This window comes from Batrachochytrium dendrobatidis, assembly GCF_000203795.2.
Source record: "Batrachochytrium dendrobatidis JAM81 unplaced genomic scaffold BATDEscaffold_8, whole genome shotgun sequence".
Taxonomy (NCBI): domain Eukaryota; kingdom Fungi; phylum Chytridiomycota; class Chytridiomycetes; order Rhizophydiales; genus Batrachochytrium; species Batrachochytrium dendrobatidis.
This window is the reverse complement of record NW_006281106.1, coordinates 804068-825145: the sequence shown is the minus strand read 5'-3', so window position 1 is coordinate 825145 and position 21078 is coordinate 804068. Positions and strand designations below refer to the sequence as shown.

The following is a 21078-nucleotide window of genomic DNA, read 5'->3' as shown; positions in this document are numbered from 1 at the left end:
TTGTATCCCAAAAACTCGTACATTCGCGCTCTAGTTCAAGAGAAAGATTGCACATCCTAGGAACGAATGCCGTTGCCATGCCAATGACCAGAAGACCAGTCAGCTTTATAGAGTTTAGAGAACACAGTGTCCAGAACATTGACAACAATCATGCCGTGAGACTAGCAGTTGGTTAGACACTCTTATTTAGTGGTCCATTTTGCGTGAATACGGCTGTGAAAGGCCTCATTAAATGGTCCGAATATTCGTTACAATTTTGCCATCTCGACGTTTTATACCGATATCAACAAATGGAAGTAAACGCTGTGGACTATGACCGTTTCTCTAGGAGTGAGGCTATTGAATTACTAAAGAATGCTGGCATTACTGGATATGCAAAGAAAAAGGTTTGCACTGTTCCACCTGTGCTACAAACCAGTGATTGTCCAATAAATAATCCAACTCGCTTTATATTGGCGAGCCATAACCCAATCTACTGTGATGCACTGTTACATCTAATTTATAAACCACTGGAAAAATACAAGGCATTAATATGCTAACTTTTTGCCATGTTTGTGATAGCGAGCCGACTGTATCAAGGCTCTCAAAGCTCATCATGCCAGCAACGCTAGTAACGAGCAACATACATCTGCTCATGTTTCTTCTACTACTTCTCCAGATGCCAACAATGTTTCTGTTGACGAGTCAGAAGAGGGAAACGAGGAACTGGAGGATGCATCTGTTTTGGTAGATACTGTGTCCTCAAATATTGCCGATACCACCTATACTGCCGATCCGTTTGACGACGAAACAGGCGACAATACTGTTGTTGTAGATACTCGTGCTGATGTAACATCCGAACAACTAGAAGAAAGCCTCGTGATGGCTGACACTGAGTCAGAGGCCTATCTAATGGAGGCCGATGATGCAAGGTTCATTGAAAGCCATCAGGCCACAGATATGGAGTCGGAAGTTGCAGATCTTGCCCATTCCCGTCAAGAATCGGTTTCCTCTCTCAATCAGGTAGATCCTATAATGACTGATATCCAGACCGCGGCTTTGACTGCGGATCAGTCGGTTTCCAAAGGTAATCTGGCTTGCTCTAGTAGATCTTGATATCATCTGTTTCACCTTGATTCAAGATGGAGTTTTACGAAATGAGCAATATGAAACTCCACTCTGACAGCTGATTCTAGCAATTCGTAACAACTAGCATGCCATTTTAATGTATATTAATCTATACTGTTTAATCATCTATGTAGCCATACAAATATCCCCAACTGCTGATAATCTGATGGAATCCGAGACGGTCGTGGAGTGGCTTGATCGCAAAAATTTGGGATCTCTTGTGCCTGTGTTTGAAAAAGAAGAGTTGCTTGAGTGGGATGTTATCAAGGATATCACTTTGCCCTCACTGCAGACGCTATCGCTTCCACTTGGTGCGGTCCTTAAATTTATGAGAGCAAAGCAGGGTAATGCTGTTGATTTTAGTCTTGGTTGAATTGACCTGATAGCATTGTAACTTTTGATTTAATCCTACTTTTTACGTGCCATCAAATAGAGCGATTTAATGAGAATGTCGCGGATAAGGATTTGAGATCTACAAACTTGGGCATAGATGAAAATATCGAGTCACTTGTATCGAGATTAGTGGAGGCTCGATTGACTGAATCTCGTGCAGTCTCTTCAAAATCAGCGACATCCACAACCGTTCGTCCTACCTTGTCGCGTCAGCCAATCTCACGCACGTCAATTCATAATAAAGAAAAGGATAGTGCCGGGCTCTCTGATCGTTCTATTCCCTTGTCATCCACTGGATCTATTGTTAAAAAACGACCCAAAAACGTTAATGCTACCTTGAATTCTACTAGTGTTGCAACCAAAGGTCATTCAGTTACTAATTCAAAGCCCGAGTCGGCAGGGTCTCGCACTGCTTCTGGAACCTTCAATGCCCCATCTCAATCAATGTCCGCCACCTGTCATGGCACAGTGAAACCATCTGCTTCTAAATCTACTCCTTTCATGACCAATGTGGCTGAAGTAAGCGCTGCATCCAAGTCGAGCATTCCTGCCATATTTCGACGACCCACTCAAACTCGCGTTAGTGCTTCTATTGCTGATGCTGGTAAGAAAACACCCCTACGCACGTCAAAGTCGGTTGGTAACTTTGGACTCTCTCGAAAAGATGCTATTGTTCCACCAGCGGCGGAAGGCCGCGATGTGGCAGCTGATCCAGCATTCAAAACCACTACAGCCCATCAGGATTTTCTCCGCAAGAAAGCATCTACACATGCTCTTGGTTCAAGCAAACCCAATTCCGTCTCCCAAGGTATTTCCAAATCCAGTGGCTATGGCATTCAAAAACCTTGTGAGTGACTATAGACTGGGATTTTGTTTGTATGACGGTTACATATCCTGTTTAGTACTGCATATTGTGAAACTCCAACATTGCTGATTCTAATGCTTTACAATGCCGCTTGATGGTTTAGATGTATCTGCTCAATCTTTAAACTCCGAGGCAGTGACTACTCAGCAGGCTATTTCTCAAATATGATGCTTTGATTTTCTCAAACCTTGACTTTTTGTGGTGTCGACTGATTTTACAATGAACATGTGTTGATTTTAAATGGTGTCTATTGCGAGTTGGTGTTGATTCTTGACTTTGAAGCAATCCGTTGGTGATGATGGATGATTGCAAGTGTTGAATAGCCAATGATGTGTAGTTTAAAATTTGATGTATTCGGACTGTCTAATCACACTCGGGTTGCAGATCTACACGCAGGCTCGGGAGAATTAAACTGAATCAGCAAACTGAGGCGGTGTGCAAGGTGTATGATTTTCTTGCTTGCATGAGAAGCCATCTACACAAAGCGGATAAACGTACGAATGATTCAAGATAGCAACTGTGGAAATGACAGTATTGACATGTATGATGGTGAAAGCAGGCTCATAGTGTACTTGAAGTGATCGAAGGAATGTTGTTTGGATGACCAAAACTACAAAAGTTGAATGCAGTCTATTGAATGTATTTGAAGAGTATAGGCATTAAATCTACGAATGGGTTGTAAAATGAATTACCAAGGCTTTGGTGAAAGCATGTTTGAGTGGATTGCCATTTAATTCCTAGTGGCTGTTTCGTAATGCAATAGATAAGCACTACTATCCCGAGTCTATTGAGCTACTCGACAGCTCAGCTATTAGTGACTATCAGGGTTATGCTTCCTTTTGATGAGGGGTTGATTTGTCTTGAAAGGCAGCTGCGCTTTTAGTGGCTGAATGGCATACAAGAACAATTATTCTCGCTGCTGCACCATCAATTTATCCACCTACTGTGTTGAGCCATGAGCTTGATGGATGCACTGTCGTCAATGTGAGGTTTCAAAACTTTCCTAACTTGCCGTAATTTATATTACTACCAAGTGTTTTCCTATTTCATGCGCCTAGTGTTGAGCCGACACTTTAATCTCGCAAGAGCTTTATCAACTAGCAGGTTATTCGCCTACCAATCCAAATCCTTTACGTATTATATCGCTACTCCACCAATTGTACTGCCACTGTTGAAATCAGCTGCTTTTTATCTCGCCGAGCCCTTCAATTTACAGCATATTTTTGGTAAGTGCTGATTGATGTGCAAATTGTAAAATATGCATTGTTCTGTAGTCGAGACTAATCCACAACACCATGCTAAACGAGTTTTTAAAGTCTTTTCCAACATCTACAGCTATTCTACACAAACCATCTTCAACTCTTGAATTTTTGCAGCTTACTGTCCCATAATATCGAACATTGAAATTATATACATATTTGGCTGAATCAGAATTCAATTGATATACATGCCAGAAAAGCAAGATATGCCTTTTGCTCAAGATACACGCTATCTACTGCCATCACTACTCTTTTATCATATATCCACTGCTGGCACTGAGCAATGTCGACACCATTTTCTTACAGTTACTCGCTCGCGCGAGGCAAAACTGACACTGCAATCGGCAGTTGTTCCTGCACCAAATACTCCCATAACAGAACTTTCCTACAAGTCATCTCATCAAGATCAGGGCGAAATGATGTCAAGGGTAAACACATACGGACTGGCGGGAAAGGATACTCTGGCAGTTGATGATGCCTCGCCTACATTTATTTGCAAGCACTGTAGTGTGCATCTGTTTATTTCACGTTCAACCGCACCTTCTAAATCCATAACTGGCTCGCCCATTTCATCACCACCCTCTGGAGTTTATTCTTATCTCCATTCACCAATGACTACACCTCGAAGTGATATGTTGGCATTGGATTATCAAATGGAATCGAGCAGTAACACGCATTCGCTTCGATCAACTGGACTGCCGCCATCACACGAAACAAACTCTTTTGCTTCTCAGTCCTCCTCAGTTTGTCCATTGGATCTACTTTGTACAACTGCGGTTGCCGTAAATAGCTCAAGCAACCCCCAAAACAAGACTACTTATGATCCCAATGCATCCAATAACTGCATTAACAAGTCAATCGCAGGATCGATGCCACATTCAATATCAGATTCCACCATTGCAGAAACAGCACTGTGCGATGATTTGTGTAAATCTCCCAACGTACATTTGTTTAAAACAGTTGGTTTAGTCCAACATAATCAGTCAAGAATTGGATTCAGTGCAGCCTGTCAATACTGTCAACTGACCTGGAAGATAAACTTGATTCAATCAGCTACCCAGCCCAATATGATGTGCAATCTACTCAAAAACATGGATCTTTCTCGTCAAGCAACCGTGCTTTTTATGCTTACGTTTTACATGGACAACTTGCTTCATGGCGTTCCTACAAAACCCATTAATACTGAAAACCCACGTTTTATTGAGTTTATTGGTGTTACAGAGGCAAGGTGAGTTGTGCGTATTTTAAAACTATGAATCCAACTCTAGAGTCTGAAAATACAATTATGCAGCTAGTTTTCATCTAGAAATTCCATTGATATTGAATTTCTTGCATGGATTATTTTCAGAGACTAACTCTTGACATTTGCTTCATGCTTTTTGATCATACCTTTAAATGTTACCATCATGTATCCATCAACCACACGTCTGATTACTTTATCATTCCAAAAATGAATACAGTATATCATTTTTACAAGAGATTGGCTACAGATTGGAAGGAAAGTACTTTGTTCCAGCAAATCCCAAGCATATTGATAGGGCAAAAGTTCTTTTGATTATGGAAGAAATATCGCTGCGCAAATTTCTTTTAGAAGCTGGTGCAGGTAACATGATCTTATATGTTTTAATGGCAAGAATTGCATCAAGCCTTGTGTTTGGTAACTTGACTTTCTTTGGGTAAATAGGCTCATCTAAAAGTCAAATGTTTTCATTCAGCGAGGCCACAGAGTCGCTTTGCATGCTATTTGGAGTTGATTGTAAGGATTCGCTCGCTGCACATTTTATAAGGTTTAACATGGCTAATATTATACATGTAGATGTTGGCTCTTGTTCAAGCTCATTTCTATCAGAATTTTGGACGCAGATAGCTGATCTTCACCCCGCGTATGAAACTCTTGGGACTATGAGGTAAACACCATATAATAGTATATGTTTTTGGTTTTCACAAACAAAACAGATTGCTCATTTGTATATATATCTTTTGGTGTCAAATTCATTACAATTTTAGCAACATAACCGATTATTGTGTTCAAAATATATACATTGAGCTCTGCCACCTTGATCCGACATCTCAACCCAAATACCTGGCAAGTTTTTAAGCTGGCCGAAGCAAATTTTATGCAATGCATTTGAGTATATACTAAATTCTGAATGCAACTTTAGAAAGCATTGATTGAAATTGCAAAAATTCGAAAGAGTTCCCTGCTGAATGATTTTATCGACACAGATCAGTCCAAGGGTGCGTTTTATGCTTATAGACGTGCCGGTGTTGATTTTGATCATTTACCATATTTTTAAATTCACTTTTTTAGGAAAGGTATCAGAGGTTCAATTAAAGGAAGCATACGCTACACTCGGACAAAAAATATCGCAGGAGATGAGTGCACATGATATCATTGAGGCATTCAAGACCAAGGTACATGCAATTTTATCTGTTCAACTTTGAGGCTCTATATTGTATTTTGTAGTAGAATTTGTTTTAAATTATCCTATTTTAATTGCTTGTAAAGTGGTCACAATTACTGATATTTCTGTTTGATGTTTAGTTTGTCAAAAATCCCCACCAGCTTGCTGTTTTACGACAGGCACTAAAAACAATTCAAATATCCAGATCTTGCAGTTCTTTGAAACATTTCTTGCACACAGGGCAAGAGCCACCACAATTTAACGAGACTGCACCTATGGATACGGATTCCACAGTATTGTAAGCATTTATACGTGTAGTATATGTAAGGCTATTTTTAACATGATAGTTTGTTTAAATACACAGTCCTATTGGTCTTAACAATCTATGGAATACGTAAGCCAATACAGCATGTCTTGAATAATTTTTGATCACTCGAACTCAGTCTACCTTGTCGATTTGATTTGATTGTATATATTAGTCAAGATATTGATGCTTTACGTTTTATTTTACTATAGCTGCTATCTTAATTCGTTGCTTCAACTTTACTTTTCGCTGCCAGATTTGCGAAAACGAGTTTTTGCATTTCAACCACGCCTTCAATCCGAACTAACAGAGCGAGAGCGCCATGCTAACAAATGTACAGTAGAGTTTATACCAAGTCTCTAATTTGAATAGCATGTTTAAACTAGTTTTGACAAATTGTTATCGTGTCTAGTTATTTTCCATCTTCAAAGACTTTTTGCTACACTTCAATGGAGCGATAAGCCAAGTGTTACACCAGAAAAAGCTTTGGTAGAAACTACACTGACCTCTCAATACTCATCAGCAACGTTTGGAATTCAACATGATCTAACTGGTAAGGCTTGTTTCAAGTTGAATTTCTTTATATAAACGTTTGATAAAGACGTGAATATCTAATGATAATTATTTGCGTTGTAGAATGCATGGATAATATTATGGACATGATGGAAATTGGTTTTGGTAAAGTTGATGCCAAATGCACCAACGGTTGCACTTTACTTAAAGAGTAGGTTATATTCAATATATTGTTGATATTTAAACTGGTGCAAGGTGACAAATACACTGCTTACATTTTTTGTATTTCTTTCTAGTCTTTTTTACGGCACTACGCGCCAGACTCTTCGATACACTGATGCTGAAGGAGATCATGTTAGTACAAAAGATGAATCATTTCACCAACTTATAGTTGATGCGGATGAAGATCTATACACTGCATTGGACGCATATTTTGCTACTCAACATGTATGTAGATTTCAAGTTTTTCCGTTATATTTGAAACCTTGCTCACCAATTGCTTTTTTGATTTACTAATAATATTTGATATTGTACTATTGGTTCAAGGTGGACTTTGAAGGAACTAGTGCTATTCGATGCCTTTCTGTAGTAAATTTCCCTCCTATTCTTACTATTCAGATAAACGCAAGTGTTTATTTTGATACATGATATGCATTTTGCAATATTCCAACTAACATGCTATTTTATGGCCATGTATAGCGTGTCAAGTTTGATCGCATCACAAATAGTGCGTACAAATCGCACAATTATCTACGCTATGCTAAACATATTTCATTAGAGCGATATCTTAATTGCCATTTGGAAACTGTTTTGCAACTTCGCAAACAGCACAAAGAACTGACGAATGAGTATATCAGAATGCGTCATCTACTGCACTCCAAAACAACTTTTAACGTAATAATGATGGACTACCTATTGCTTGGTGTGATGAGATCTTGGTTTGCTAATTTTAATCATGACACTTGCTAGAATTTACCGGTGCCTCCTCTTGAATTGATGGAGACTTCTCGACGTATTCTATATGCACATCAAGAGCATTGTAAAGATCCGTTAGTTTTTCAGCAGCTTACCATTGCTTGCGACAAGATCAAAAAGCAGATTTCAGGTAACTCGTTGGGTTTTTGTAGAAAAGTATGAGTAAATTTATCAACTCATTTCCTATCTATGTAATCTTTAGATTTACAACCTAAAATCGAAGAACTTGAATACAAGCGTAGCCAAATATATAGCCACATGAATGGCAAAGAATATCAATTGTATGCTGTTTTGGTTCACGAAGGAGAGGCTACTTTTGGACATTATTGGCTTTTTTTGTATGATCTACAAGACAATGGCAAAGGTCGTTGGCTCAAATATAATGATTCACTTGTAAGTGAGGTGTTGGAACATGAAGTCTTTGCTGATACGACAGGATCCAATGCAAATGCATATGCCCTAGTGTATATACGATCTTCTGGTGAGTTTGAGCAATAATATCTTGGTGGTGCACTTGATGTATAGTAGTATTTTGCATGTAAATGTACCCACTTATCTGACTGATTTTTAACTTTTATGCTGTATGATTCATGAATCAAAGAGTTTTCTACTCGTGTAGGACCATATTTACGAGACGCAAAACGCAAGCAAGAATATAGTGATAGTTTTCCTAATTTATGGCCATCTTCTTCAGGTAGTCTTAATATGGATAGTCCAGTACAGACTGGGTCGCATACGTTTTTTACAGACACGAACAAGAAGCCCATGACAAGCTTATCTGATGAAATACTCAACACAAGCAATGACTTGACTGTCAAGAATGATACTAGTCACAGTAATAATCATACTAATCATAGCTCTATGGACGAAAGCTATTAATTTAGAATTTCCAAATATTTTGATAAAATAAATATTGATGTGTACTCTTGGTTTAGAACGACTTGAACATTTGAATTCAAAGATTGCGATTATTTCAACATTTGATATTGGTTGCATTTCGTTTCTACAAACAACATTCGCTTTCCAGCATTTATCATCTTTTCCTTTAGTGTTGTCGTAGTAACAATCATCAACTGTTGTGTGGATTACCCAACCACTGTGCCATAGTACAGATAGTTTTCTTGTTCAGGTCTTTCTCAATATTCTTGTCTATTTTTTGGGCTCATTACTAGCGTCATGGACCACGAAACGTCTGCTGTCAGTGCAGTCAACTCATTATCGACCGAAGTTGGGCCTAATTCGCAACACTCTCCATACTCGCACGGCCTTGTTCATCCACAGCAACAACCGCCTATGGGCATTGATCCAAATGTGTATCGACAGCCAACATTGACTCATTCTGCTTATGGACACCATGGCGGCGGTGCACCGATGCAACATTATATGTATCAGCCTTACCAACAGTCTAATTCTGTAAGCCATTACCCACACACTCTATTCCAGATCCAGCAGCAGCAGCAGCAACAGTTGCAGCAACAACTTCATCTTCAGCATCAGCAGCATTTGCTTCAACATCCACAGATGCATTCATTTCAGCAACAGCAGCATAACTCGACTGTAAATAGTCCCAATATTGCATCTATAGAAGATTATGGTGGTACTAGTCTAACTGTCGACCAGAGTTCATCCAACAGTACATCTTCAGACAACCATACAGGAAATAATAGTAATTTGCACAAGTCTTTGTCCATCTCAGCTATAGGAAACCCATCTGGTAGTTCTGTAACTCAGTCTGTTTCTACTGCTATTGGTGGTATGGCTGGTATTCAATTTTCAACAGGAAATAATGCTAATTCAAAAACTGCTTCAACAGCAACTACTGCTGCTATCGGAACTGCACTATCAACAAGTAAAGCCACTACCACCGCTAAAAGTCGTGCTCCCAATGCGCGGAGTCGAAAATCTGAAGCTGCAGCTCTTTTGCGTGCAGCATCAACATCACAATCGCTGATATACAGCGCAGTATACTCTGGCGTTAGAGTGTATGAAATGATGTGTCGCGATGTGGCTGTTATGCGTAGATGTCATGACTCGTACTTGAATGCCACTCAGCTTCTCAAAGTTGCTGGTGTTGATAAGGGTAGACGTACCAAGATTCTTGAAAAGCAGATTATAAAAGGTGACCATGAAAAGGTTCAAGGCGGCTATGGCAAATATCAAGGCACCTGGTGAGTTTCATTTTTTTCAAATTTATCGGCATTCCGTTTTTAGCTGCTGTTGAAAATGACTACAACAAAGCAAATACCCAATCAAATGTGTTGGCTATTTCATTGCCTACGCATTTCCTCTTGAGCCTACTTATATTGGTTAAGTGATCTTTATGTCACTATAAAGTGGTTTGATTGCCCAGCATTTTGCTGAAAATACACAAGTAATGATGGGTGTAGATTGGCTGTGCTAAGACATGCCGCATAGATACCTATATATGGACACATGGCCCTTACTATTATAGGAGCCATGTATGTCACTGAAGATTTCAGTGTTCCAGTAAACATGCATTAGCGTGCATAGGCTATTTACAAAGGCTTGCATCTTGCTTTTAAAAAGGTGTTGTCACGTACTATTTTCAAAAGTGGTAATGATGAACTTGTTGTGCATGGGGTTGCTGATATTTACAACGGAACTGTGGAGTTTTGTGCACTATTTTAGGGTTGAACAGATTCAAACCCGCATGTGCTTTTATTGTTTATTGGGGTTGCTATTCTAGCTTATCACTGAGGGTTATACTAATATTGGGCTAATCACGTCAGTCTTTTCTGCAATCATATTCTTACTCACCATTGCATTATTATATTTTGTTAGGATCCCATTTACTTGTGGTGTTCAATTGGCTCAACAATACGAGCTAGAAGAATTGCTAAAGCCGTTGCTTACCTTTGCTCCTGATGAATCTCCCTCACCTTCTGCCGAGCTACCTGCTTCTGCCTATATTAAAGATACCAAGGAAGCTTCCAGTCGCCGTGCCTCGGGAGGAGGTACTCGTAAGAAAAAAGATGCCGCTTCTGCTAATCCAAATGGCAATAACCCCGATTCCAATCCCCCTAAACGCCGTCGTTGCGTGCCTGCTACTACAACGGCAATAAGCACTTTTCCCGCCTCTTTTGACTCATCTGCCGCTCCTTCAGAACTGTCCCAAATAGAGTCGATTCGTAACACCGCCATGCAGCATTACGTACATTCTACCAATCCTGCAGCTGGTGCATTTAGTGAACTCTTGAATTCTCCTAGCACTACGCGACCATCCTCTTCGCCAACACAAAACTTTGGAATGTATGGTGCTGCGCCTGCTGCAGAGTTGAGCAACATGTCGTTTGATGGTCAAATTAACATGACTTCACAACCGCTACTTCAACAACCCTCGATCGATAGCATGACTGCCAGGCTACAAACTACCTCTGCCATGACTCCCGCACAATCTGCTGCTGAAGAAACTATGCGCCATCGATCGTCATTGTTGGCCTTATTTATGACCGACAGTCGTCCGACTGCATATCCCGTTATTCTTTATCCTGGCATTCCATTGCCGCCCAATTTTGATATTGATATGGCACTTGACGATATGGGTCACTCAGCTATGCACTTTGCAGCAGTACTAGCTCAAATTGAGGTGTTGCAGTTGATTGTGAACAAGGGTGCTTCCACTACTCTTCGCAACAAATTTGGTGAAACTGCTTTAATGCGTGCTGTTCGTAAACTGAATAATTTTGATATGCAAACATTTCCACACCTCATGAGTATGCTCCAAGATACGATTCCTTTGCTAGATAGTAACAATGCAACGATTCTTCATCACATTGCTCTTGCCTCTTCGGTAAAAGGTCACACTCAAGCTTGCAACTACTATCTGGAGTGTCTGATTGATTTTATTGCTCGTGATGCCAACAAAAGTACTAGTGTTGCAGATGAAAAAACAGGTTTGGCTCTTTCTAGTAAGGCGGATATTTCATTAGGGCGTATGTTGAATCAGGCAGACAATCAAGGAAATACAGCCGTTAATGTTGCGGCTCGTGTGGGTTGTCGAAGCATTGTTCAGCTTTTGCTCAACGCAGGTGCCAACTTCAACATTGCCAACAATGCAGGTCTTCGTCCGGCTGATTTTGGATTTAACATCAACCCAGTTACTAAAATGGTGGAGCTTGCCACTCAACAATCTATGGTATGTCTACCTTTTGATAGCCTCTGAATTGCTGATTTTAAATCTGTTTGGCCATTTCAACCTTTTATATTCTCTTTATTCTTACTTTTGACACTATCTGTGATATTAGCCTGCCCAGGTTTTAGATCATGCAATGCCAACAAATGCTACATCAATGGAGACCAAGGCTGATAGAACACTGGTAGTTTATCCTAGCGTGAGGACAGAGGAAGAAATTCAATCTACGTGTCAGATAACAGATTCTGCTGCCATTGGCTCATTGGCTTTTCCCTCTGTTCCAATAGATGCTTCAGCCCAGTTGCGTGACTTGGCACATAAACTTGCTGAATCTCGTCGCAATAATGAGAGTTTGCAGGCGCGATTGGGAGAGATTCCAGAGCTCAAGCTACGAATCCGCAATCTTGAAGATGCACTTGTCGAGGAGATGAAGTGTAAACCATTCGGTCACAATACCTCACCAATCGATCGATCGCGCGATGCCATACAAGGCAGCTCTTCTCAAACACCGGTACATTTTAATGCTCTTGTAGATGACGAAAAACTTTCGCCTGAAACGCTGAGGCATGAAGTTCAACGTCTTCGGTCGATAGTCAAGGATATGGATGATTCCAATAGGGGTTTACTAAAGGATCTGGTATCGTTGCGCGGTAGTGCAGGTCAGCATGAGCTGAAATGCCGACGCATTATTGCTGCATGCTGCAACGTTGCACTAGAGGATGTTGGGTACCTTCTTGATCCACTACTGATTGCCGTTGAAGCAGACGATGGTGATCTAGACATGAACATGGTTGCCAACTTTATGTCTCGTGTCATACAGCCCGAGCAATTCAAAGACTCGTAGCCGGTGGTTACTAAGCCGAGATCTTTTTTTTATCTTTTAATATTCTTGCACTTGCCTTTGGGTTTTATGATACTAATCTCCTCCGCACAACAGAAATAAAGTTGATTTTTTAAACATCATATTAATGCTTTAATTCCAAAGACTGAAATCTGGTCAAGTTGGCGTTTCCTTTATCTGATTAAAGTCTGCCACGACTGCATTGAATGACAGAATCTGATGCGTGTATTCCTTTAGTCGAACGACTTGATCAGATATATGACAGTTCTGTTCTTTTTTTCCAGAGGTAAACACTGTTTATTGCGATATCAATTGCATTGACTGTCAGAGTGTTTGTATAACATGAGCGATGCATCTAGACTTGTCGGAGTCTATCAGCGTCTAATATTCACATGTTTTATATAGGAATCGATACTCTTCCCTTATCCAGGCTTATCATGACAAGTTTGGCAAACGTCCAGACTGGCTTGTTCGTTCTCCTGGTCGAGTCAACTTGATCGGTAACTAAATATCTATCATGTCAAGCTGAATGTTCTTTATGCACAGTTGCGTTGGTGTCAATGCGAGTTTATGACAGTTACTGCTTGGAATTGTCTTTAGGCGAGCATATTGACTATGCCGGATATTCTGTTCTCCCGATGGCCATTGATCGAGATGTTGTGGTGAGTTTCAATTCAAGATTCCATATCGTGCTCTATGCCGAGTCTACGAATGCTTGATACTAATTCAAATTTGGGTATTTGTAAAGATTGCTGTATCGACTCGGCCCATTCAAGACACATTCAAGATTGATGTTTGCAACATGAACGACAGCGTTTATCCATCTCGGTCATTTGAAACTGCTTCTGAGCAACCAATCCAGATCGATTCAACTATTAACGAGTGGAGTAACTACTTTAGATGTGGATGCAAGGTTCGTATGGATGTCGAGTTTGTATACCATGTCAGTCAAAGATTACGTCCAAGTAAATCGTAATTTGCTTGAATTGTATATGGATAGGGTGCATTGAAAGATATTGACCCAATATCGCGCAGATCAATTCAGGCATTGGTATCTGGCACAATTCCAGCAGTAAGTCATCTTTATTATACTATCTGATGCAATCTGACTATATAATGGTATGTGGTGATGTCTATTGCAACAGGGTGCAGGCCTATCATCCAGCTCGGCATTTGTATGTGCATCAACGATTGCGACGCTAGTATCCCATGACATTTTGAAAAGTAAAGGCGAAATCATTCACATGGCAATTCAGGGCGAGCACTACGCGGGAGTGCAGACTGGTGGCATGGATCAATCTATCTCAATTATGGGAGTACAAGGATCAGTACTATTGATTCATTTTTATCCAACCCTATCGGCGATTCCCATTACATTTCCCACTTTGTTTGAAACGCCAGTGTTTGTGATTGCCAACACGCTGGTTACTGCTGATAAGCATGCTTCTGCTCATCGCAACTATAACCTTCGAGTGGTTGAAACTCGCCTTGTGGCAGCACTGCTGGCTAAAAAATTAGGTGTCTTTGACGCACATCAGCTTTTTACACTGCGTCACCTTCAAAACCTATACTTTAGCAAATGCACAGTCGCGCATGCTGATACAGCCCAACTGAAAATACTTATGGGTTTGGTGTCTGAACATATAAAAAGTGAACCCTATACACTAAACGAAGTGGCTCAACTACTCGGTGTTGATGAAAATAATGCTCGAAAAACATACGTTGAGAATATATCCATCCATGAAGCTGATGGGTTTAAGCTATATCAACGTGCAATGCATGTTTTTTCAGAGGCACGCCGAGTGCTATTGTTCCGCGATACTTGTGCGTCAGTAGACGGTAACTCGGACAGTTTTTTGCAGGAGCTTGGCTGCTTGATGAATCAGTCTCAAGATAGCTGTCGCGATCTATACGATTGTAGCTGTCCAGAAATTGATCAACTGACAAAGATCTGTCGGTACGTGCTACAAAACATCGTTTTAATATAAACTAAATGTCTGGCATGTGATCAAGTTTGCTTTATTACGACTTTTAACCCTTTAATTGGCTTGTTTTTAGAAATGCTGGTGCATTTGGATCGCGACTTACTGGAGCTGGATGGGGAGGTTGTACGGTCTCGCTTATCAAGGAAAGTGATACAAAGGCATTTATTGAAAAAGTAAAGCAGGAATATTATTTTACAAAGTGGCCCATGTGGAAATTTGATCCAGATGCACTTGCAAAAATTGATGATTATATTTTTGCAAGTAAACCAGGATGTGGTGCAGCACTTTTTTCTGGAACATTGTAAAGTCCATTTTTAAGCTTTACTATACAGTCTTGTGATTTGCTTGATGATGTTGAATAAAACAACTGCTTTTACAAGCAACAATAAAACGAGTATGGCATGTGATGAAATAGTGGGCTGGTTACGCAGTCAACATACAATACTGTGTATGATTCTGCTTGAATCCTATTGTAAAATTGCAGTGCATATCAACTTTGATGTATCCTACCAGTAACTAGTTTTAAGCTCGATTCAGATTTGTGGATCAGTTGGCAGCAATACTCGTTGGCCATTAGAATGATCAATTAAAACTAAAAACACGAATTGAGATTCAAGCAAGTAAATTGTTTACTGTGAATAAATCTATGTATGTGTCTAACCAAATCAAGTCGAGATGATAGATTAAAACATCAAGATCCTACAGTTTAACCAACGCGTTCAAATATTTATTCTTTTCTAGCTGCAGCAGTACTCAACAATTCTGAGTGCTTAACCCACATTCTTCAAACTTGATATATTTTAATACAGTTATAATGTCATTTTGCTCTACATCAAACTCAAAGAAATTTACATCTCCACAGAAAACCACATCAAAAGACGACAGATTAAGACAACTCGAAAGTCGGAAAAAACTATGGATGACAGAAATGACTATAGAGAAATCTAGTGCTTCGGTTCAAAAAAATACTTCACTATACTGCTCTGCTATTGCTGCAAGCCCAGAAAAAAATGAATCTCGAATACAGGCTGCACGAACATCAACTCCAACCATAGCTAGCAAAAAAACTCTGGTAGCTGAGAATAGCTCAGATTTGCTTGTAAAAAATTGGTGTCTGCTACCTAGCATCAGCCAGCCGATTTTACAAAATATGCCATCAGTTGAAAGAACTGATAGTCAGCCTATAGAAACCGGTCATTCAAGAGAAAACCAATCTGTTATAGAGGAATGGGCGTGTCCTATCTGTCACCAAAAAATGAGCATGCCTGTACTAGCTATTCCGTAAGTAATTTTCAGGCTGTTTTTGATATTGCTATAGTTTTTGCGTTGATTTTAATACATTATGCGTTCTATATTAGTTGTGGACATTCGTTTTGTAAAAATGTGGGTTGTCATTCGGTTTTATACTAGTCACCCAATGGATTGTGTACCCAGCTTAATTCATTCTACCAAATTTAGTGCATCAACACATATATTGATGATTCTCAAAAACATCAACGGCCAATAACATGTAATTGTTGTGGTATGAAAATTCAAGCGCATGTTCCTAATTTGGCGCTACGGCAGATCTTGAATGCGACAGATACATTGACAGATCAAACACTAAAACAAAGGACAAATTCTTGCAAATCAGATATCCTGTCAGCATCGTCGGCAAAGTTAAATCTACAAGTATTCAGACCCAACTCTTCGTGTTCAGGTACATACATTTTAATCAAACACTACGAGTAATATATGGATATCAATTTAGGTTTGAATTTCTGACCGCTTTTCTTGGCATTCTTAATTCAAGCAAATCAAGAGGTTTTGTCAAAGTTTTGTCCAGATTTTGATCAAGATCCAGCACAAATGGTATCAATGCAAGTATACAAAGTTGAATTAGCCGTATTACCCTAAAGTTAATTATTCATGCATATCGTTTAAATTGTATTTTCAAATAGATACGAAGCACAGTATCAACAGCTTCAGCAACGATGCGTCCTATTGGAAGAAGAGTTTGCTTTGTTGGAAAAAAATCGAACAGCAAAACAAGCTAGTCTTGAATCAACTCGTGAAAAAATAGTTTCGTGTACAGCAGAATCCATCGAAATAGAAAATCTTATTGACAAATATACCAAGCGATCAAAAGAATTACAGTCTACTCTCACTTCATGTAATGAGAATGTGCTTAAATTGGACGTGGAAGTTAAACACTTGATGGAGCGAGAGGCTTTAGCTATGACTACTTTGGATGCAATAGCAAAACGACGAGATAAAGTCAAAGTTGTATTTGAAGGCATTCAAAGATCGTTGCAGGACGCTGCATAGATTTTAAAACTATCGAGTTTGCATTATTATAAATCATTGTTGGCAGTGTCCAAAAACGAATCCTTGAATACATTTGATTAAATTTCAATCACACTTCAGTTTTAGAAATTTAGGTTTAAAATAAAACTTGTGCTGCAAATCTTGATGTTTTAAACTATCATCTTGACTTGATTTGGTTAGACACATACATAGATTTATTCACAGTAAACAATTTACTTGCTTGAATCTCAATTCGTGTTTTTAGTTTTAATTGATCATTCTAATGGCCAACGAGTATTGCTGCCAACTGATCCACAAATCTGAATCGAGCTTAAAACTAGTTACTGGTAGGATACATCAAAGTTGATATGCACTGCAATTTTACAATAGGATTCAAGCAGAATCATACACAGTATTGTATATTAAGCCAATATCCAATTACGCGTTTCATTTCGACTAGAGCGCGACTAATTAAACTTGTCCAATATTCAATACAAAAAATGCTCAGCTCAGCAAACTTGACAGCAGCAGGACATACAGACTTAGAAGACAACCAATATGTTCATTCATTACCAAGCTTTGCAAATGAGCAAAACAAGGAGCTCAGTCGCATGGTAGGCTTCTAATTCTACTGTAAATACATTTGCAACATGTACTGGTTTAAATTTGGCAAGGCTGCATTGACTGCTATACATGTTTATGTAGTACTGACTTGAAATTGTTTAATTTCAATTATAACAGATCAAGGTTCTTGAAGCTAAACGAAACAGTTTTGTGGCAACTGCTGAAGACAACTATACTCGTGGCGACTCTATTATTGGGCACATGAAGAATGTACAACAAGAACTGCATCATACTCAGGTTAGCCATGCTTAAATTTTGTTGTATGTTAATCATGTATCCATTACAACTGCCCGTGTATAGTTTAGAACATTGTAAAGCATGTTTAACGTTAATGGACCAACTTGATTTAAAACAACCTTGTACATATTTTATCATCAATTTAGGCATTATATAACGCCAAAGGTCGTCAGATTGAAACTGAAGAGCACTTTAAACAGCTTTCTGAACGAGAATCGGGTCGCCTAGCATTAGAAATCAAGCGTTTGGGAAAAGACATTACTGATATTACCGATCATGTAAGTTTTAATATGTATCATGGCAATTTGCTAAATTAAATATATGTACTTTTTCTATTTATGGATTGATTCTGAATCATGTATATTAAAGTTGAACACGATGCAAAACAATGTATACCGCGGAAACGAACGAATTGAAGCAATTCGCACCGAGCTAAAACTGGAGAACGAGGAGTTGGCGGAATGGCTTCGAGTACAATCTGAAAAAGAAGAGGATAATATGGCTTTGCTTAAATATTCTAAAGAAGACGAAGCTAAAATCAAAGAGTTGAATTTGTCCATGGAAAAATATATGCACGAAGTCAACAAGAAAAAAGCAATTTTGAGCGCAGAGGTAAACTAAGATTTAAGTGAACAGCTATTGTTGCTGATGATGCAAATAAATGCGGTATTGACTTTTATCATGATTTGAAACTCGTATGCTCGAATGCATGCAATTAGGTTACAGAAACACAAGTTGCACAGATTGAGCTTGATCGAACAACTGAGGCTTTTAAACAACTTCATCAAGAGCGTCAAACCCTAATCAGTCAATGGGAGGCAGTTATTGATAACATGAAAAAGCGCGACCAAGATATTGAGCGCTGTCAAGCAACTTACCAAGACAAGAAAGAAGTGATTCGCAACACACAAGAGCAGCTCAAAGATCGTCAAGAGTTTTTCAATCAGCAGTTGACTCAAAACAGTGAGATTGAAAAAAGTATTACCATGTGTGAGAGAAATATTGCCAAATCTCGGTATGTAGTGAACTATGAATTTACTATTTTGTTTTTATAAAAGGGATTAAATTTTGGATAAACCCAGCATGCATTAAACTGCTATTGCAAACTCATATTTGTCGTGTGAATGATTAGCGAACAACATGTCGAGGCAACAACATCACTTCAACAATACAAAAACGAAGTAGAAGTACTTCGAAATACACTCAACAAATCTGCAATTGAACTGGTCAATAAAAAAAACGAACTGACCAATTTAAAAATAGAACTGCAAGAGCGACATAAAAAACTCAACACAAACCACAAAGTTCTTGAAGCCATGAAACAAAAGCGTATCCATATAGACGACGATACCATGACTATGGAGGCAAAAAGTGAGGAAATTCAGGCCATACTTAAACAAGAAGAGATCAAAGATAAAGAGCTTGATCACCAAACCAAGGTACTTCGTGAAGCTCAGTTTAAAAAAAGTCAAGAGCTGTTCAAGTATCGTCAAGAAGAAAAGAATCTCGCGGCAGAGATTGTTGGCGGTGAAACATCTGTACGAAATCTCAAGACAAAAATTAACAAGCTAGATCAAGAAGCACTTCGACAGCGTGCTGTACTATATACTATTGAATTCCAGATTCAACAGCTAGAAAGAAAGCTTCGACGCGCACAAGGAGATCGAACTGACGAAGAAAAAGAGAATTTGCTAAAACGAATCGAAACACTCAATTTTGAACTTGATCAGCAATCTTCCCGATGGACTCTTTTAAATAGCCAGTTGAAGCGATCACAAGAAGGGTTAAGACACGCGAAGCGACAGTTGGACCAACTCACCAAAACCAAAGAATCAATCATTACCAATATTGATGAGCTAACCATGTATAACGAAAGTGCATCTCATCAGCTTATTGCAAAAACCAAAGAAAAGGAAGAGGTAATGGTCGAGGAGAATATTTTGCGTCTTGAACTTCGCAAACTTCGCGGGTTTTTAAATGCTCGCTCGGACAAGGTGTTCAATCTTGAATCACACCAAATGCAACTTCAACTGGCTTTGGAGGAGCGTGGAAAAGAAATTGATATTCATAAAGACATGCTTTGTATTCAAATTAAAAATGCCGAAGAGGAGCGCCATTCTGCTGCTGCTGAGCTTCGTGAGCGTGTAGGAAAGGTTGAAAAACTCAAAAAACGATTTGAAATTCTAGTTACTCAGTTTGCACCAGAAGAAGATCAAGAAGATCATAGTCAGGCATTTTATGTTATCAAAGCAGCACAAGAACGGGAAGAGCTACAGCGAAAAGGAGACGAACTTGACGCAAACATTCGACGAGCTGAAAAGGAAATCAAGGCATTGGAAAATACTCTCAAATTGATGAATGATCGCAACGAATCATATCGTATGAATTTATATCGAGCAGAACTGGATAGTAAAGATATTCAGCATAAAGAGATGCTAGAGACAGAGTATCGACAGGTGATTGAAAACTATAAATCAAAGCGAGAAATAGCTCAGGATCTGCAGCAACAATTACACCAGTTGGAGCAGCTGTTGATTAAAACATCCGGAGATGAGTCCGAAAAACTAAAATCAGTTCAATTACTTGAAGCAAAATTACAAAATATATACAGGGAAATCCAGGATCAACAGATAAAGCGAGATCGTGCCAATAAGATGATAGAAACTGCCTCCAAAAAACTGCGTGTTAGCAAAGGACAAAATGCACGATCGCAAGAACCAACGCAAGAAGAGCTTGATTTTGGGGTCCGAAAAGCGCGTGAAGTATCTACTGCCATACTTACGGAACTCAACAAGCTTGGTGTACGATTTCCAGAATTTGGAGAGATTCTTTGGAGTCATATGCAACAACAAGGTGTGCTTCCACCTTCTCGACAGCTTTCTAGAGTGAGTTCTAGAGCCGCGAGTGTAGTTGGAAATGCACACGACGATCGACTCGAGTTTGAATCCCTCACTTCTCAAAGAAACTCTCGATCTGGAAGCAGAGCAGAACAAACACAGGGTACTGCGGAATCAACACAATTTCCCAAGATCAAATCCGGCAGCCAAAGTAGTGGAATATTTGCAGGAACAAAGGTGGGCCACACCATAAAGATTTCAACTACCAATTTGAACGGTAAGCTGCACAACCAA

General features: G+C 39.3%; 6 protein-coding genes across 6 annotated transcripts; all 6 read left to right on the top strand.

The window, feature by feature from the left end:
* Positions 1 to 290: 290 nt before the first annotated feature.
* Positions 291 to 3050, top strand: BATDEDRAFT_35434 (uncharacterized protein; the record flags this gene model as incomplete). Its single annotated transcript, XM_006679935.1, has 5 exons — positions 291 to 386; positions 562 to 1066; positions 1242 to 1451; positions 1541 to 2347; positions 2469 to 3050. The coding sequence occupies 5 exons, from the start codon at positions 291 to 293 to the stop codon at positions 2531 to 2533; spliced, it is 1683 nt and encodes a 560-aa protein (XP_006679998.1). The 3' UTR covers positions 2534 to 3050.
* Positions 3051 to 3812: 762 nt separating this feature from the next.
* On the top strand, positions 3813 to 4650 carry BATDEDRAFT_89724 (uncharacterized protein; the record flags this gene model as incomplete). The annotated part of the gene is made up of 2 exons (XM_006680130.1): positions 3813 to 4565; positions 4594 to 4650. The coding sequence occupies 2 exons, from the start codon at positions 3813 to 3815 to the stop codon at positions 4648 to 4650; spliced, it is 810 nt and encodes a 269-aa protein (XP_006680193.1).
* A 65-nt stretch (positions 4651 to 4715) lies between these two features.
* Positions 4716 to 8756, top strand: BATDEDRAFT_89604 (ubiquitin-specific protease UBP2; the record flags this gene model as incomplete). Its single annotated transcript, XM_006680129.1, has 15 exons — positions 4716 to 4852; positions 5085 to 5227; positions 5309 to 5436; positions 5787 to 5862; positions 5936 to 6039; positions 6170 to 6327; positions 6546 to 6667; positions 6746 to 6886; positions 6970 to 7057; positions 7143 to 7293; positions 7393 to 7470; positions 7546 to 7740; positions 7816 to 7951; positions 8024 to 8302; positions 8423 to 8756. 15 exons carry the CDS (start codon positions 4716 to 4718, stop codon positions 8698 to 8700), a joined length of 2214 nt encoding a protein of 737 aa, XP_006680192.1. The 3' UTR covers positions 8701 to 8756.
* A 241-nt stretch (positions 8757 to 8997) lies between these two features.
* On the top strand, positions 8998 to 12938 carry BATDEDRAFT_35432 (uncharacterized protein; the record flags this gene model as incomplete). Its single annotated transcript, XM_006679934.1, has 3 exons — positions 8998 to 9989; positions 10624 to 11977; positions 12087 to 12938. The coding sequence occupies 3 exons, from the start codon at positions 8998 to 9000 to the stop codon at positions 12816 to 12818; spliced, it is 3078 nt and encodes a 1025-aa protein (XP_006679997.1). The 3' UTR covers positions 12819 to 12938.
* A 286-nt stretch (positions 12939 to 13224) lies between these two features.
* BATDEDRAFT_12333 (uncharacterized protein) lies at positions 13225 to 15105 on the top strand (the record flags this gene model as incomplete). Its single annotated transcript, XM_006679734.1, has 6 exons — positions 13225 to 13315; positions 13416 to 13477; positions 13564 to 13728; positions 13816 to 13887; positions 13961 to 14772; positions 14874 to 15105. Coding segments are annotated over 6 exons (1434 nt in total), but the record flags the coding sequence as incomplete, so codon positions are not given.
* A 417-nt stretch (positions 15106 to 15522) lies between these two features.
* Positions 15523 to 17193, top strand: BATDEDRAFT_89602 (uncharacterized protein). The gene is made up of 5 exons (XM_006680128.1): positions 15523 to 16081; positions 16159 to 16183; positions 16259 to 16499; positions 16593 to 16659; positions 16741 to 17193. The coding sequence occupies exons 1-5, from the start codon at positions 15615 to 15617 to the stop codon at positions 17105 to 17107; spliced, it is 1167 nt and encodes a 388-aa protein (XP_006680191.1). The 5' UTR covers positions 15523 to 15614; the 3' UTR covers positions 17108 to 17193.
* Positions 17194 to 21078: the final 3885 nt, after the last annotated feature.